This window comes from Pholis gunnellus, assembly GCF_910591455.1.
Source record: "Pholis gunnellus genome assembly, chromosome: 7".
Taxonomy (NCBI): domain Eukaryota; kingdom Metazoa; phylum Chordata; class Actinopteri; order Perciformes; family Pholidae; genus Pholis; species Pholis gunnellus.
The window spans coordinates 1,060,001-1,075,000 of record NC_136533.1 but is presented as its reverse complement, the minus strand read 5'-3'; the positions used below and the strand labels follow the sequence as shown (position 1 = coordinate 1,075,000).

General features: G+C 42.7%; 1 protein-coding gene across 1 annotated transcript in view; it reads right to left on the bottom strand.

The window, feature by feature from the left end:
* The window catches only part of LOC306698490 (neuronal acetylcholine receptor subunit alpha-7), a gene marked incomplete at its 5' end in the record, with an annotated part of 21,575 nt that overhangs the window by 4,917 nt on the left and 1,658 nt on the right, over positions 1 to 15,000 (bottom strand). Inside the window, 7 exons of the mRNA XM_079162803.1 lie at positions 651 to 737; positions 2,758 to 2,952; positions 6,888 to 7,055; positions 8,908 to 8,987; positions 9,804 to 9,913; positions 11,744 to 11,788; positions 14,310 to 14,449. Of these exons, the coding sequence (XP_079018929.1) occupies positions 651 to 737; positions 2,758 to 2,952; positions 6,888 to 7,055; positions 8,908 to 8,987; positions 9,804 to 9,913; positions 11,744 to 11,788; positions 14,310 to 14,449 (825 nt within the window). The remainder of the gene's footprint in view (positions 1 to 650; positions 738 to 2,757; positions 2,953 to 6,887; positions 7,056 to 8,907; positions 8,988 to 9,803; positions 9,914 to 11,743; positions 11,789 to 14,309; positions 14,450 to 15,000) is intronic.

Sequence of the window (15,000 nt, the reverse complement as noted above, 5' to 3'; positions counted from 1 at the left end):
TAACAGTTAGCTGCTAACGGTCAGTAAATATGTGCAACCTGTAGGTCGGACTGGATGCTTGGTAATCCAGCTCTCATGTGTTAAATGAAGAGGATATATGTGGATAAGTGGATGAAGTTGTCGTTACTTCAATTGTTGGTTTATGGACTGAGGTTTTGAAGCCTTGAGTTTGACATTTTGGCCATCGCCATCTTGGTTTCTGGTAATCAACATTTTTGGTTTTGGTTGTCACCATCTTGATTTTTGTCTGCGGCCATCTTGGTTTTAGATGTCACCATCTAACCATCTTGTTTTTTTTGCAACCAGAAGTGACAAGAGAGGTTGGAGCTAAATACAACTAAATGCTGAATAAAACCAAAATGTTACAGTTCAATTTGATGAGAGACCTGTCGATCCCAAAGTCGTCCTGCTCTATAGCATACCGTGCTTTATGGTTTTCTCATAGACTTCTATACAACCAGAGGAGTCGCCCCCTGATGGACATTAGAGAGAATGCAGCTTTAACACGTGAAGCATCGACTTGGCTGAGGTTTGCCGCCTGAATCCGTCCAAAGATGGGGAAGATGTTGTCTCACCTTCATGATGACGTCAGAGACAGAAATATGACTCAGGTGACACAGGAAGTATGATGACATAAGTGAGAAGCTCACCTATGAGAGGAACAGAGTCAGACGTCGCCGGCATGATCTCAGCTACCAGCAGCATGAAGACGGTCAGAGAGAGCAACACGGTGATGCCTGCAGAGACACAAAGTCATCATGAACATTTGAAGAAACAAGTTCTCTGTGTGAAAGTGCTGCAGCTCTGAGACGAGAACATCTGCTGAGCTCAGGATTGGAGAGAATCGGAGGAGGAATCATAGAAAGATACGAGATAAAAGGATGTTTCTATAGCTGAAGGATGAATCCTCTGGACTCAACGTGATGATATGAATCTGGGTTTTGTGGCGGGTTGCCAGGTCCTGTGGAAGATGGAGAGGAGGAGATTTCACAGGCTCCACTTGATTGAACAGGTAAGCTCCCTTCCTTTAAAACTACACTTCAGTTCACACACAAATGTGTGTTGAGCGTGAGGTGAGGAAAAGAAACCTGGATAAACCAAAGAACCGAGAATAAAAACAGAGATCTGAGACTCAGTAACAAAATCAAGACCGTGAGACTTGAAGTCCCCGTTGTGCTTTAAACCTAAATTAAACGCTCCAGTTTAACACATCAACTAAGTATTGAGGGTTTTTCCGCAGTACTGCCACCTAAATACTCTTTTACAGTATTGTTTATTATTTGCTGTAAATTGAATTTTTCTAAATGTGTTTATTAATAACATCTAAAGCACAAACACATCTTATATTTAACGGCTGGTGGAATGTCCTCAGGTGGAATTGTTCTGTCTGGAGCTGTGTGTTCCACTGTCACAGTACTGGTTCGTTTTTTACACTTAATTCTGGGTAAACCTCACCAACACAATGAGCTTTAATTCTGAAATTGCCGTCTGTGAGGAGGTCAGAGGTCAGAGGTCAGAGGTCAGAGGTCAGAGGTTTCTCTGCCTCATAAAGTCGCCCAATAAAAGGAACTGGATCAATAAAAACAACTAAAACCAAAAAGCTCATTAACACACACACACACACACACATCGTATCATCCTTACAAGTGTCTCATAAAACCTCTTCATAGACGTGTTTTTGTATCTTGTTTAGTCATATTGTGTATCTCCTCTTTATAAGTTGTATAAATGATGAAGTCTGTCTATTCTTTATAAGATGTATTAAATGATGAAGTCTGTCTATTCTTTATAAGTTGTATAAATGATGAAGTCTGTCTATTCTTTATAAGTTGTATAAATGATGAAGTCTGTCTATTCTTTATAAGATGTATTAAATGATGAAGTCTTTCTAAGCTCTCCCGTTATATCTGAACCCGCCGTCTCATTGACCGTCTCTCGGCTGAAGGCCGGCGGCTCCGCTGACTCTCTTTGATTGACCGTTTAAACTACGTTTCCAGTGAGAGACGTGTCTGATCTCAGCGGCTGGAAGCCTCTCGGCACCTTTGACATCCAATTTCAGGATGTTTTAAGGCTGATGAGTATCAACTCGGAGACATCCGTCATCTGAGGACTCAGCGGAGGAAACGGGCGCTGAAGACCTCCTGCAGCCGTCTGACCGAACACTGAGGTCAGTTCATCTCTGCTGAGATGTTGAGATGTTCACAGCTCTGAAAACAGTGACGTCTCTTTCCTCAATCTTTTATTCTGGATGATCCAGATCATTTATTCTACAGAAAGCAGTGCCAATGAAAACCTTTCACTGAGAGGAATGTGGACACTGTTTTCTGAAATTAGAGACAGAAATGTCAGAGACAGATGTTTATAAACCTTGACAAAAATAAAACCAACGAATATCTTCACGGACAGACAAACGAGAGGTGAACAATATGTTGTATCTGATTTGGCTGAACTGGCCCTTTAAGAGCTCCCACTGGACCTCAGCGGTCATAAGAGATCCTCTAGATTAGTCTAAAGTAGTAAAGTATCGTAGTTTTCTTTGGAAACAATATTTGGAACTTAGCAATATTGGATTTAAAAAATCAGACTTTTCAGAATGAAACAGATCCCTTTGTTTGACTTGTTTGGGTTTCTATACTTCCTGGTTAATGATCACACTGATTACAAACAATCTGCTTTCGTGAGATATCTGCGAGTTACGATGCATGAATGCTGACAGCTACGATACAGCTAGCATCACACATACAGCCGCGTCCTCACCCAGAGAGATCTTCTCTCCGGAGTCGGCGGGCAGCAGGAAGACGAGCAGAGCCAGAGTGGAGATGAGGACGCAGGGGATGAGGAGGTTGAGTCCGTAGTAGAGCGTCCTCCTCCTCATCACCACGGTGAAGGTCACGTCAGGGTACGGCTCCGTACAGCAGTCGTAGAAACGCTCGTTCCTCCGGCCGGGAACCTCTGCAGACAAACAGCAGCAACAACAGAGTCACAGCCAGAAACACTGATCACTGGTCAATCACATGTTTCCTCCTTCATGTTAGGCCTGTGGGAAAATATCGATACAGCATCGTAGCAACATTTTGAGTGGCAACATTGTGTCGGTACACAAACACAAAGTATCGATCTTTTATTATATAAACTATTAATGTTGCAATTAAGGATGTCGGGGTTAACCGGTTCAGCCGTACGTCATGTAAAACGTGGATTAATTACAGTTTAACCATCACAGTGGGAAAAAAAACATTCCATTGCCGATCATTGTCTGTCATTCATTAAAAATATGTGATCTGAAGATCCGCATCTGGTGTAATATCATATCGTGACTTAAGTATTGTAATAATATCGTATCGTGACTTAAGTATTGTAATAATATCGTATCGTGACTTAAGTATTGTAATAATATCGTATCGTGACTTAAGTATTGTGATATCGTATCGTGACTAAGTTATTGTGATAATATCGTATCGTGACTAAGTTATCGTGATAATATCGTATCGTGACTAAGTTATTGTGATAATATCGTATCGTGACTAAGTTATCGTGACAATATCGTATCGTGACTAAGTTATCGTGATAATATCGTATCGTGACTAAGTTATCGTGATAATACCGTATCGTGACTAAGTTATCGTGACAATATCGTATCGTGACTAAGTTATCGTGACAATATCGTATCGTGACTAAGTTATCGTGATAACATCGTATCGTGACTAAGTTATCGTGATAACATCGTATCGTGACTAAGTTATCGTGATAATATCGTATCGTGAGGCCTTCTTTATATTGCTCCGTCTTCCTCTCTGCGCTGTAGAGTCAAATTGATCCGTGCAGAAGATAAGAGCAGCGTCTGTAGTTGGGTTCGAGGCGGCTCTCTGGTCCGGAGGATCAGAAGATCAGAGACGGAAGTGGTTCATAAACCAGTAGCAGTGTTTTAAAACCAGCTGCAGCAGACTAGACGCAGAGATCACAGATCAGAGATCAGTTTGCTTTAATACGACTTGAGCTGCAGCTGCTTTGAGAAAACACAAGTAAAAGGTAAGAGATTGATTTATCGTGATGTAATCGACAGTAAAGTGTCTTTTACTCATAGAAAAGCAGAAAATAAAGGAAGCCGTCACAAAACACTGGCGTGTAGAAAAGTGATGACTGATGACATTTAAAGTGTAAGTTGTGCTGCTCGAGCGGCAGGAACGAAGCCGCTTCATGTCAAACGGCTCAGAAAGGCAAAGTGTTGCTCCACAGGGGGAGAGGTGTTTAAACACCGAACAGGAAGTCAACTCCTCCCCCGGTGCTGCTGCAGGGAGACTAATGAGCCCCGTCACGTTCTACCACTGGAATAATCACCATAATGTCACATTGTGACAGGATAGTAACAAAAAAACAGCCTTTATACTTTCTCTTTATTCTATCACCCATCTTTATTCTCTTTATTCTATCATCCATCTTTATTCTCTTTATTCTATCATCCATCTTTATTCTCTTTATTCTATCATCCATCTTTATTCTCTTTATTCTATCATCCATCTTTATTCTCTTTATTCTATCACCCATCTTTATTCTCTTTATTCTATCATCCATCTTTATTCTCTTTATTCTATCATCCATCTTTATTCTCTTTATTCTATCATCCATCTTTATTCTCTTTATTCTATCATCCATCTTTATTCTCTTTATTCTATCACCCATCTTTATTCCATCTACATACTATATAAACCTGAACATGATGCGTGATGAGTGGAGGTTATTACTTCATTCCACTGATTATAAACAAGAGAAAACGTCCACAGACTGGCTTTTCATCAGAGAGCAAAGCAGAGCCGAGCGGTGACCCAAAAACTACAAATCAAAGAATGTAAAGTTGCTTAAAGTGAGAACGCTGAATGTGTGTTTCGGCTCGATGAGCTCCGCTCCATAAATCCCATTTTCCCGATGAATTAGTTCCTCTATCGTGGAGCAGAGCGCCGGGCTGCGTTTCATGTGCCTGTACATCGCTACATTGTTCACTACATTGGGTTTAATCTCCTCTATAGGTGGAGTGTGTGTGTGTGTGTGTGTGTGTTTGGGGGGGGGGGGGGGGGTGTGAACAGCTCGTTGGCTGAAGCGTCCCGGTTTCTTTCCGTTCGTGCCGACTGATGACGGTGAGAGTGGGATGTGAAGAGAAGCCTGCAGCGATATGAATGTATGATCGAGAAATACTTAGTTAGGTTTAGTACAAGATGAGGAAATACGTGACAAATGAACAACGTTGACTTCTGGTTTCACACGCAGCAGCAGGAACACCAGGCTTCTGGGTCTTTGTTTGGAGGATCCTCCGGTCCTGTGTGGAGCTTTGTGGTCTTTATACTTCCTGGTTCGTTAAAAGGTTCAAACTAAGTCAATGAAAGTTAAATATGGTTTCCAGTCTCTTACGCTTCATCCTGTTTGCTGTGAAACACTTTGTGCTCATCTCAACATGTCAGGATCAAGACTTCTTATTCCATGTGTGACATCATTCTGATTGTGATGCAGTCAAACGAGCATAAAGATGCAAAAAACAAAGAGCTGTGAGTCTCCAGGAGCTTCAGGTGAGCGTGATCGGACCGCTTTATTAAAACATTCATAATCCGCGTGATCACCCGCAGCGCCGCGTGATCACGTCAGAGCTCACAGAGATCTGCAGACGTCACTCTTTGTTTTTTATTGTGAGCGGCCTTCAGGTTCACCGAGCTGCTCGCAGCAGGAAGAGCGTTTAATTAGCAGCAGATTAAACGCGGATATAAAACCCTCGTCAGCAGACAGACGGGCTCGGCTCTAACATTTACTGTCGGGGCAGAAAACTCCGACATGTCGGTTTACAAGAACTCATTAAGTTTGTTTAGTCGAGGATCTCGCCGTGAAATGAACTTCCTGAAGTTAGTTTGTCCTCCTCTCCCTCCGGATACGTCACGTCAGACGTCCTGTTGATTTATTCATTCTCGTCTCTTTTATCGTCGACCCCGTCCTCATTAAGTCCACATATTAAGTTTTAATAAAGACTTCGGTGTGGCATCGACATATGAGGTCACTTCATTATAATATTATTATTATAATATTATATGACCCACAGTTCTTTTCCTTCCTTTAATTAAAAAAACGGGAAGTTTTAAAAACTTTAAATGGCCGCACGTATGGGGACACATGTGCCTTGGGGGTCTGTTTTTCCTGGTTTGGTGCCCAACAACAACAACAACAACAACAACAACAACAACAACAACAACAACAACAACAACAACAACAACAGTGTTCATCCAACAAACATTTTCATGTTTCAATATGACAGAAAAAGTGTCGTTTTGCCGAGTTATCAAGCTTTAAACGTTGAATTAAAACTGTCAGCAGCGTCAAAATGTCTGGTTTGTTGCATGTTCGGTCGTCAAAATCGATATTCTCCAGAGGAGTGTTTCATAAGCAGTTAAGCACTCGTTGGTTTGTGGATGTTTTGAAGCCTCGAGTTCAGCATTATGATAGAGACCTGTCAATCACTGTGTAGCCCCGCCCCTAAAGCATCCCCTGCTTTATGGTCTGTGTGACTCTAAATGGACCATCATGTACTAAATGAACATCATGCTGTATTGAAGAAGACTTGAAACTAGAGATTGAGACCATAAACTCATGTTTACAATGTTTACTGAGGTAATAAATCAAGAGAGAAGTAGAGTCATTTTCTCATAGACTTCTATACAACCAGAGGAGTCGCCCCCTGGTGGACACTAGAGTGAATGCAGCTTTAACACGTGAAGCTTTGGCTTCACTCTTAAGAACCGGAGGTTGTCTCCTGATGCAAATGTAATTTTTAGGAGACAAACCATAAAACGTTCAAATAAAAAACGTCAACATTTTCACGTTTCCTCTTTAAGAAGTTCTCGTTCTCTCACCCACGAGGTCCCACTCTCCGTTGGCGATGTATCCGGTGACGTCGGCCTCGATCATCTGCAGGTCCAGAGACCAGCCGCCGTACGTCCACGAGCCGAACTTCAGGTCGCAGCGCTGCACGTCGAAGGGAAACCAGCGGACGTCGATGTAACAGGTGCTCTTAAAGATTCCTGAAGTTAAAGAGAAGAAAACTCGAGCTGAATGAAACTGTGTGGGAGAGAAAAACATCCTCAGAATAAGATGAAGAAGAAGAAGCTGTAAATAAAGTTGGTGTTTGCTTCAGTGTCAGCAGGAGATCGATAACACATCAAAGATCAAACTAAGACCTGGTGAAAGAAAAACACTTTTATATTTATACTTAGAGAGAAAGATGAAAACCACACGACTCTCAACACAGAATTCATAAAGTAAGAATAAACTATAAGCTGATGTTTACTGAAACAAACTCTAAGTTGGAGAGCAAATAAAGATTTATTTGCCGGTATAAAGCGTCTGGTCTCCCTCTGGAGGACGGTGTTTGAGGCTCTCATTAACTTTAGTGGATCAGCTGGAAAATCCAATCTGTTCCCAAACCGACGACCGTCTGAGGAGAAACCATGAAGAATGAAGAATAAAGCTCAAATATGGATTAATAAATGTAGAATAATTACAAATGAACATAATGTTTTCTATGAAGTTATAAGAAAGAATAAATCTTTTCATTTACTTTACTTTGTGTACTTGCCCATTTATATATTTTATTATTTCCACATTTATTTATTCTTTCATCTTTTTCTCTTCATAATTTCATATTTATTTGTATTTATTTTCACAGATATTTTTGATGGTACTCTTATGACTTTGTAGTAAATGTAATAAATGTAATAAAGGGGTAATAAAGGTGTAATAAAGGTGTAATAAAGGGCGTCTACAGCCTCACGTTTTAATAGTTTATCTACATGTCTGCTGATTGGTCCAAACTGGTGCTATTATGTCTCTTTTAGTGGTTTAACTGGCAAATCATTTTGTTTTGCTTCAGTTCATTCCCTTATTTTTACGTCATAGTTTTATTAAATGACGTTTATTTTCTCTCGCTGCTGAAACGTGAAGCCTGAGCACCGATGCCCGTCAGCGGTGAGCTGTGGCCGCTGTGATTGGTTATTGATTTCTGGTCAGCTGACGGGTTCTTCCTGTACGGTTCAGTCTGCAGCAAGAAATGTTCTCACGCGTTTGTGTGACGTCTTCACTTCCTGCTCTTTGTGTCCAAATTAAATATCGAAGACAAAATATCTCAAATAACAGTTCTTATCTTTCTGTCTTGTTTCTATCAGCTGCCTGGTTGAAGGTCTCAGGTCGTCAATCAGGACCATAACTCCTCCTGACCTCCTCCTGTTGGCCCCTCGGCCTCATGTTGACCCCCCCCCCCCCCCCTGCCCCCCCGTCAGACCTCCACAAAGCTTCTGTCTGCACTTCTGTCAGTGTTTGAGTCGTTCAGCAAAACGCTCTACGGACAAAACATTGATCTCCATCTGTAGAGGACAAAGTTTAACCTGATGGTGGCGCTAGATGAAAAGTCAGAGGATCACCAGAGTCAGTGGGATTCATCCTCAGGGGACCGTGAACGTCTGAAACGCCAAAACAATTGTTGTTGAGATATTTCAGTCTGAACCAAAGTGGTGGACCGAAGTTTTATCTAGTTGAGGGGCTTTTCAAACAGGCGTGTAGTGGGGGTGGCCTGTGTAGCAGTGGGGGTGGCCTGTGTAGCAGTGGGAGTGGCCTGTGTAGCAGTGGGAGTGGCCTGTGTAGCAGTGGGAGTGGCCTGTGTAGAAGTGGGGGTGGCCTGTGTAGCAGTGGGAGTGGCCTGTGTAGCAGTGGGGGTGGCCTGTGTAGCAGTGGGAGTGGCCTGTATAGAAGTGGGGGTGGCCTGTGTAGCAGTGGGAGTGGCCTGTGTAGCAGTGGGAGTGGCCTGTATAGAAGTGGGGGTGGCCTGTGTAGCAGTGGGAGTGGCCTGTGTAGCAGTGGGAGGGGCCTCTGGTGGGTTACCTGGCGGCAGGTACTGGCAGTAGCCGGTGGAGTTGATCAGGATGTTGGTGTGGAAGGAGGCGTCGAACCGTTCGTCGGCGCTGTGGAGACAGAGACAGGTCAGAGGTATAAACGCCATGAAAATGTGAAATATGTGAATATTATATATCTAGGGCTTTTATTGTGAAAGGTAAGAACGGAAGGAGTGGATCTGGTTTGTCGAGGTAAAATGGACTAATAAAGTTTTCTTGGTTTAGACTCTGGATGTATAAATAAATGCACAACTTAAACCTGATTGGTTGATGCTTTTATTTGTGATACAAAAGCTCAGAAAAAACGTTATTATTATGCAGAAAAAGGAAAATATTCACATCCGGGAACGTTTGCTTCCAACGTGCTAAAAAACACAACAACTCTGAACTGTTGTATCTTCCTGAACTCTGTAAAGTTGACCGATAATAACTCAAAGTCAGGCCCCCCCCCCCCCCCCCCCCCCCCCTCATTAAAGCCGGCGGGTCGATGCCTCTCTGACAGGAGGATCGGTTAATGAGCCGAGAAGCTCGTCAGCATCCAGCCTCCTGAAAAGCTCTGATGTGAGATAATGAATCCTGAGACGAGCGATCACAGGACGGAGTTCAGCTGAATGACAGAGAGTCTGTCTGAACTCAAACCTCCTGAACATTGATCCGGTTCTTCTTCTTCTTTCAACCAGCAGCACTTTATACAGTGTGAGGGAAACTTCTACATGTTTCACCTCAATTCAAATAATATTCTCCTTATTTTACAGCTGAAAGAAAAACCATAAGATAAAATGTGTATTTTCAGCTCTTTTCTGTACGTTTTATTTGGTCTCTTAAAGTAAAGAACACGTTGTTGTTCCAGTGTTCAGACGCTCAGCTCGTGGTGAGTTCAGGTACCTGTTGTAAAGCAGGATGTCGGGCCTCCAGATCTGGCTGTCGGGGAATCTGACGTTGGTCACACCGGGATAGTCGGACATGTTCCACTGCAGGTAGAAATCTGTCCAGTACTGACCACACACACACACACACACACACACACACACACACACACACACACACACACACACACACCTCCATGAAATGTTTCTTCTCGCTTCCAGACATTCATCACCTTAACAACAAAACACAACGAGTAGCTGAGGAGGAGGAGAATGAGGAGGAAGAGGAAGAGGAGGAGGAAGAGGAGGAGGAGGAGGAAGAGGAGGAGGAAGAGGAGGAGGAGGAGGAAGAGGAGGAGAAGTGAACACCAAATGAAGTGAAGTCCAGAGGACCAGTCGTCCTGTGAGGGAGCTGCAGAGAGGAGCCGTTGAGCCTCCGGAGCAGCAGATTAATGGGATTAGAGCTTCACTCTACAAACACACACTCCACAGGACCGGAGAAGAAAACCTAATTAAATTTGGACGGCTGCATGAAATGGGTTTTTATGAAGCTCTCTCTGACATTCACACCAGAGAGGAGCAGAAACCAACAAAAGAAGTCGACATCGTGAGGCTTCAGAGAGCAGGAGGTGTCAGGTGCTCCGCTGTCGAGCAGCAGAAGAAGATGAAGAAGACGAGTTGGTGAGAGGGAAAGAAGCTGGCAGCAGCTGTGATGGAGGTTGTTTCTCTCTCTCCATCACAGCTGACGTTATCTGGGTCACACAGAGAGCTGGAGCTTCATCTATCATCGTGTTGACCGGCTTTCTCTCCCCAGAGTCACTTTACACACATGCATCTTTTCATAGGCTGCATATCTTCACCCACTGATGACCCATTACATGTGATTCATGCATCATTGCACTGACTCCCAGGAGTCCACAGCCAACGAGGCTGGAAGATGAAGCCAAAAAGCACAAACTACTGAAGGTGCAGAACTGTTGAGCTTTGTTTAAACTCATCGTCGTAACACGAGCCTCCGCTGACGGCGAGCGACCTCCGATATGAACGGAGTTTATTCTCTCTGAGCTGCTTCGTTCTCTGAGACACCAGAGGACCAACAAACTACGTGAAGTGTGAAGAATCAAGAACACGACGAGTTTAACGGGAACAACACATAAACTATCCTCCTCTATAGAGAGGAGGGGTTGTTATTATCTGTAAACTCATATCTCATATCCATAAACTACTTTATTACCTTCATACAAACCCTGTAAAGAAACAAGTCAAGTATTAAATGTGATAAAGAAACAGAGGCTGAATATCCTGTAAACTCTTTCATTTCTCTGATAAATATTTACTCATGTTTGTAGATTTTTAACACTTCCTGTTTCTAAAACATCTAAAAATGTATCGACCGTCATGTAGAAATGTTTTAATCAGTGAACTAATTCACGTCTGAAAAGATCTGCCAAGTTACACAAATTCAGAGGTGCACGACGACCAGACGGCTTCTAAAGTAGAGTTATTATGGTCTGGACGAGCTTAGTGGGAGGAGTTACCAACGTTTGGCACCCGGCAGCTCACATTAGTGCAGTTTTTGGAGGGATATTCAGTCGGTTGCAATCTGCAACCTCACCACTAGATGGCACTAGATCCTACACACTGGCCCTTTAAAGTGAGTTTTGTGTTGTTTATGGTACTTTTTGGTCACAATGGGTTAATATCAACTTGTTTGCACTCGAGGTTTAAGGCCATGAAGCCATGATGCTGGTTAGAAACGCTAGAAAGAAATGACAGAACATTCCTGGGAACAACAGTGAGAAACACCTGCAGCACTCACTAAGTACATATAAAATATTATTCATAATATTAGTGTTATTTGAAGTAACAGGACAACAGATGAGAACAAAAAGACAAAGAGCTTTCTACCTCTGAATGTAGAAACTTCTTTAATCTTAAGAACGACGAGTCAAAACTCACCAGCTGCAGCCAGATGTTGGTGGTCAGGACCTGGTTCTTCTCATCCTAAAAACAGGAAAACAACAATCAGAGCCTCTGCTGCTTCTTTGTTCGCTTTGAACTCATCCTGAAGGCAGCAGAGAGAGGAAGAATAAGAATACCGTCAGTTTGATGAATGTCCGGCCTCTTTAATTCATTCTCAGGTGAATGAAGTCGAGGCTTTGTGAGCAGGAGGAGGAACATTAAAGGTCAACGTTATAAAGGTTTAATAGACAAACGACCTTCAGCGACCTCAGCGGGGAATGTTTTCTATTAACGAGTGAAGTCTCTTAGAGCTCCATTCAAACACACCAACGAGCCTCATCACCATTTATTCTGGCTCAATCCCACATTAAATACTCACTAGAGCACCAAATATGGATTCATCCGCCGCTGAAAATAGTTCCCAACAAAGTCATAAACAAAGTGATAAATTGGACACATTGGAAATCTGAGAGGAGAGGCTGGAAGTAGAGGATGTAGAAATATAAATAGTTCAATATTTATAGAACATAGATAACATTGGTAACACTTGTGGATACTCAGAACAACGTACTTTAGGATCGACGGGAGTTTGAGTGTCTGCATTAAAGTCTCTGGATGTTTGGTTTGTCCGCTCTGGGCTCCCGTAGAAACATGGCGGACTCCGCCTCACGCTCACTATGTAGATATAAAGAGCTCATTCTAAGCTCACGATAAACACAACGATTCTTAGTTTCAGGTGTTTATACACAAATGAAAACATGTGAATATTATATTACATTTCTAGTAATAGAGCCTCTAAATGCTGCGCGCTGGCCCTTTAAGAGAATCATTTCTATACTCCTGTCACTGCTGAAGGACAGCAGGACGGTTTGTTTTCTCTCTCATCGACGTTTATCGGGTCAATCTGCAGTTTATATCGTCTGAGATCAGATATGATGTATTTTAATTTGTCTCGACAGAACAGATGAAACATCGCTGTAACGCTGTGGTTCGTCCTGATGTCCTGATAAAAGGGTTTTAATGTGAGTTGGGCGTTAAATTGAGTTTTGGAGGGAAACTCTTTGCACAGCTTTCATAAAGACACACTTTTAAATAAAGTGCAGAAGAAGAAGATCGTGTCTTGTCTCTGTATGTTGAGATCAGAACGATCTGATGTCTCCGAGGAGACGAATGTGCAGAAGAGTAGAAGCTGCTGCTGCTCTGCTAAATGTGAATCTGTGTCATTATCTCAGATTAATAAGTAATGAAATACAAGAGGAGGCTGATGAGGATTCTTTGTGATGAATAATAAGACCAGGAAATAAAAAGAGACGAGGTCACATCACGATGGATGAAGAACAACGAGTGATGAATCATAAATACATGATGAATGAGCATAAAAACAAAGTGATGATGAGATGAAGTCCTGAGAAGATCCGGTGACGAAAGGAGGACGAAGCACCGAGTCTCTGACGAAGACGAGGATTCACTGAGACTGAAGATCTGAATGAGGAACGACGTGTGTTCTGCTGCTGAGCTGTGTTCATCTTCACAAGCTGCTGTTTGTTCTTCTCTTTGAAGCTGCAGACAAAATTCATCCGAGACTCATGAAACGTTAAAGGTTTGATGTCCGGCTGTGATGTCGTTTCTCACTGAACTCTTCTCTACGGCCACCAGCTGGGTCAAACGGTGTGTGTGTGTGTGTGTGTGTATGTGTGTGTGTGTGTGTGTGTGCGGCTTGGTTGTCTTCATGTGTAAACACTGTGGTGTCGGTCTCTGCAGCTCTGTTTTCAAGAACCAAACAAGTATCTCACAGAGAGACAGAAACTGTGATGACGTCTCTACTGATGGCCTTGGTGTGTGTGTGTGTGTGTGTGTGTGTGTGTGTGTGTGTGTGTGTGTGTGTGTGTGTGTGTGTGTGTGTGTGTGTGTGTGTGTGTGTGTGTGTCTGACTACATAGCGGTAAAGTTCATCCTGCAGATTGGAGCATCGATCCGCTCTCAACCGGAGCAGTTAGTAGTTTTTCTCTTCAGGCTCGTCTCGTCCGGCATTCGGAGCCAAAGCTACGAAAAATAATGTCCCGTAATTCTTAGATATCCCACGAAAATATTTTGTACGTTATCCACGTAATCATGAAGGAGGAAGTAGAAAGACCAGGAAAGTCCAACAAAACAACGTTCACAAGTTAGCGTTGATTTATTTGTCACGTAACTTCCGTACTTCAGTAACGAGTTTTCTGTGATAACGGAAGTTTATTTTGAAAAGACCACATTCATGTAACGAGCAAAAACTGACTTTTATTAGTAGTAAAAACAGCTTATTATCTTAATTCCTTAAATCAACACGTTTTTAAATTCTCCAATTTTATTTAATTTGCAGGATTATGATAAGGACACTTTAAATAAATCTTAAATTAAATTGTTAAACCATGAAATCAAACCTAGCTAAGTAGTTTCCTGTGCAGACGGAACTTTATTTTGAAAAGAAATAAAAACTGTGTGTGTGTGTGTGTGTGTGTGTGTGTGTGTGTGTGTGTGTGTGTGTGTGTGTGTGTGTGCGTGTGTGTGTGTGTGTGTGTCCTCACCACGTCCATGATCTGCAGCAGGCTGAAGCTGAAGTGGACGGTGAGGCTGTGGGAGTCGTTGTTGACCGGTCGCTCTAGCGGGTTGTAGCTCCTCATCAGCTCCTTGTAGAGACGCCGCTGGTGGACGCCCTGCAGGGAGCCTGGACACAAAACACACAAAGTAAAGCTGTACCTCAAGACAAAGTATAAATCAGAGTACAAGTACTGCGAATAGGACTCCAATGGCGGTTGGTATTCAGCCCTCGTCTCTCCCAGAACTCACTCTCGTGCTTCCTGAAAGAGTCTCTCTGGATGAGAGCGGGTTGGTGGTTTAATCCCGTTACTGCCTTCGGTCTACGGATATTAACAGCAGGTTGTTGGTTTCAGTCTTTTAGATCCAATTCTCCAAGTGCTGAGGAAAGGTGCTTCAATGCTTCCTTTCTAATCTCCTTAAGCATAGAGAACACGTGAGCATCCTCAAAGGAAAAGTAAAAACACACGACAGAACAAAGACTGTATAAGAAGTGGACGTAGCCGTGATGACATCACCTCATTAGTTTGTGGACTGATGTTTTGAAGCCTTGAGTTCTGCATTTCAGCCGTCGCCATCTTGTTTTTCTGCAACCAGTGAACAGGAAGTGACCACATTTTTAACCAGTTTTTGTCCCGAATAAATCCTTCTGACGCATATTTTAGCCTGGGATCAGAACCT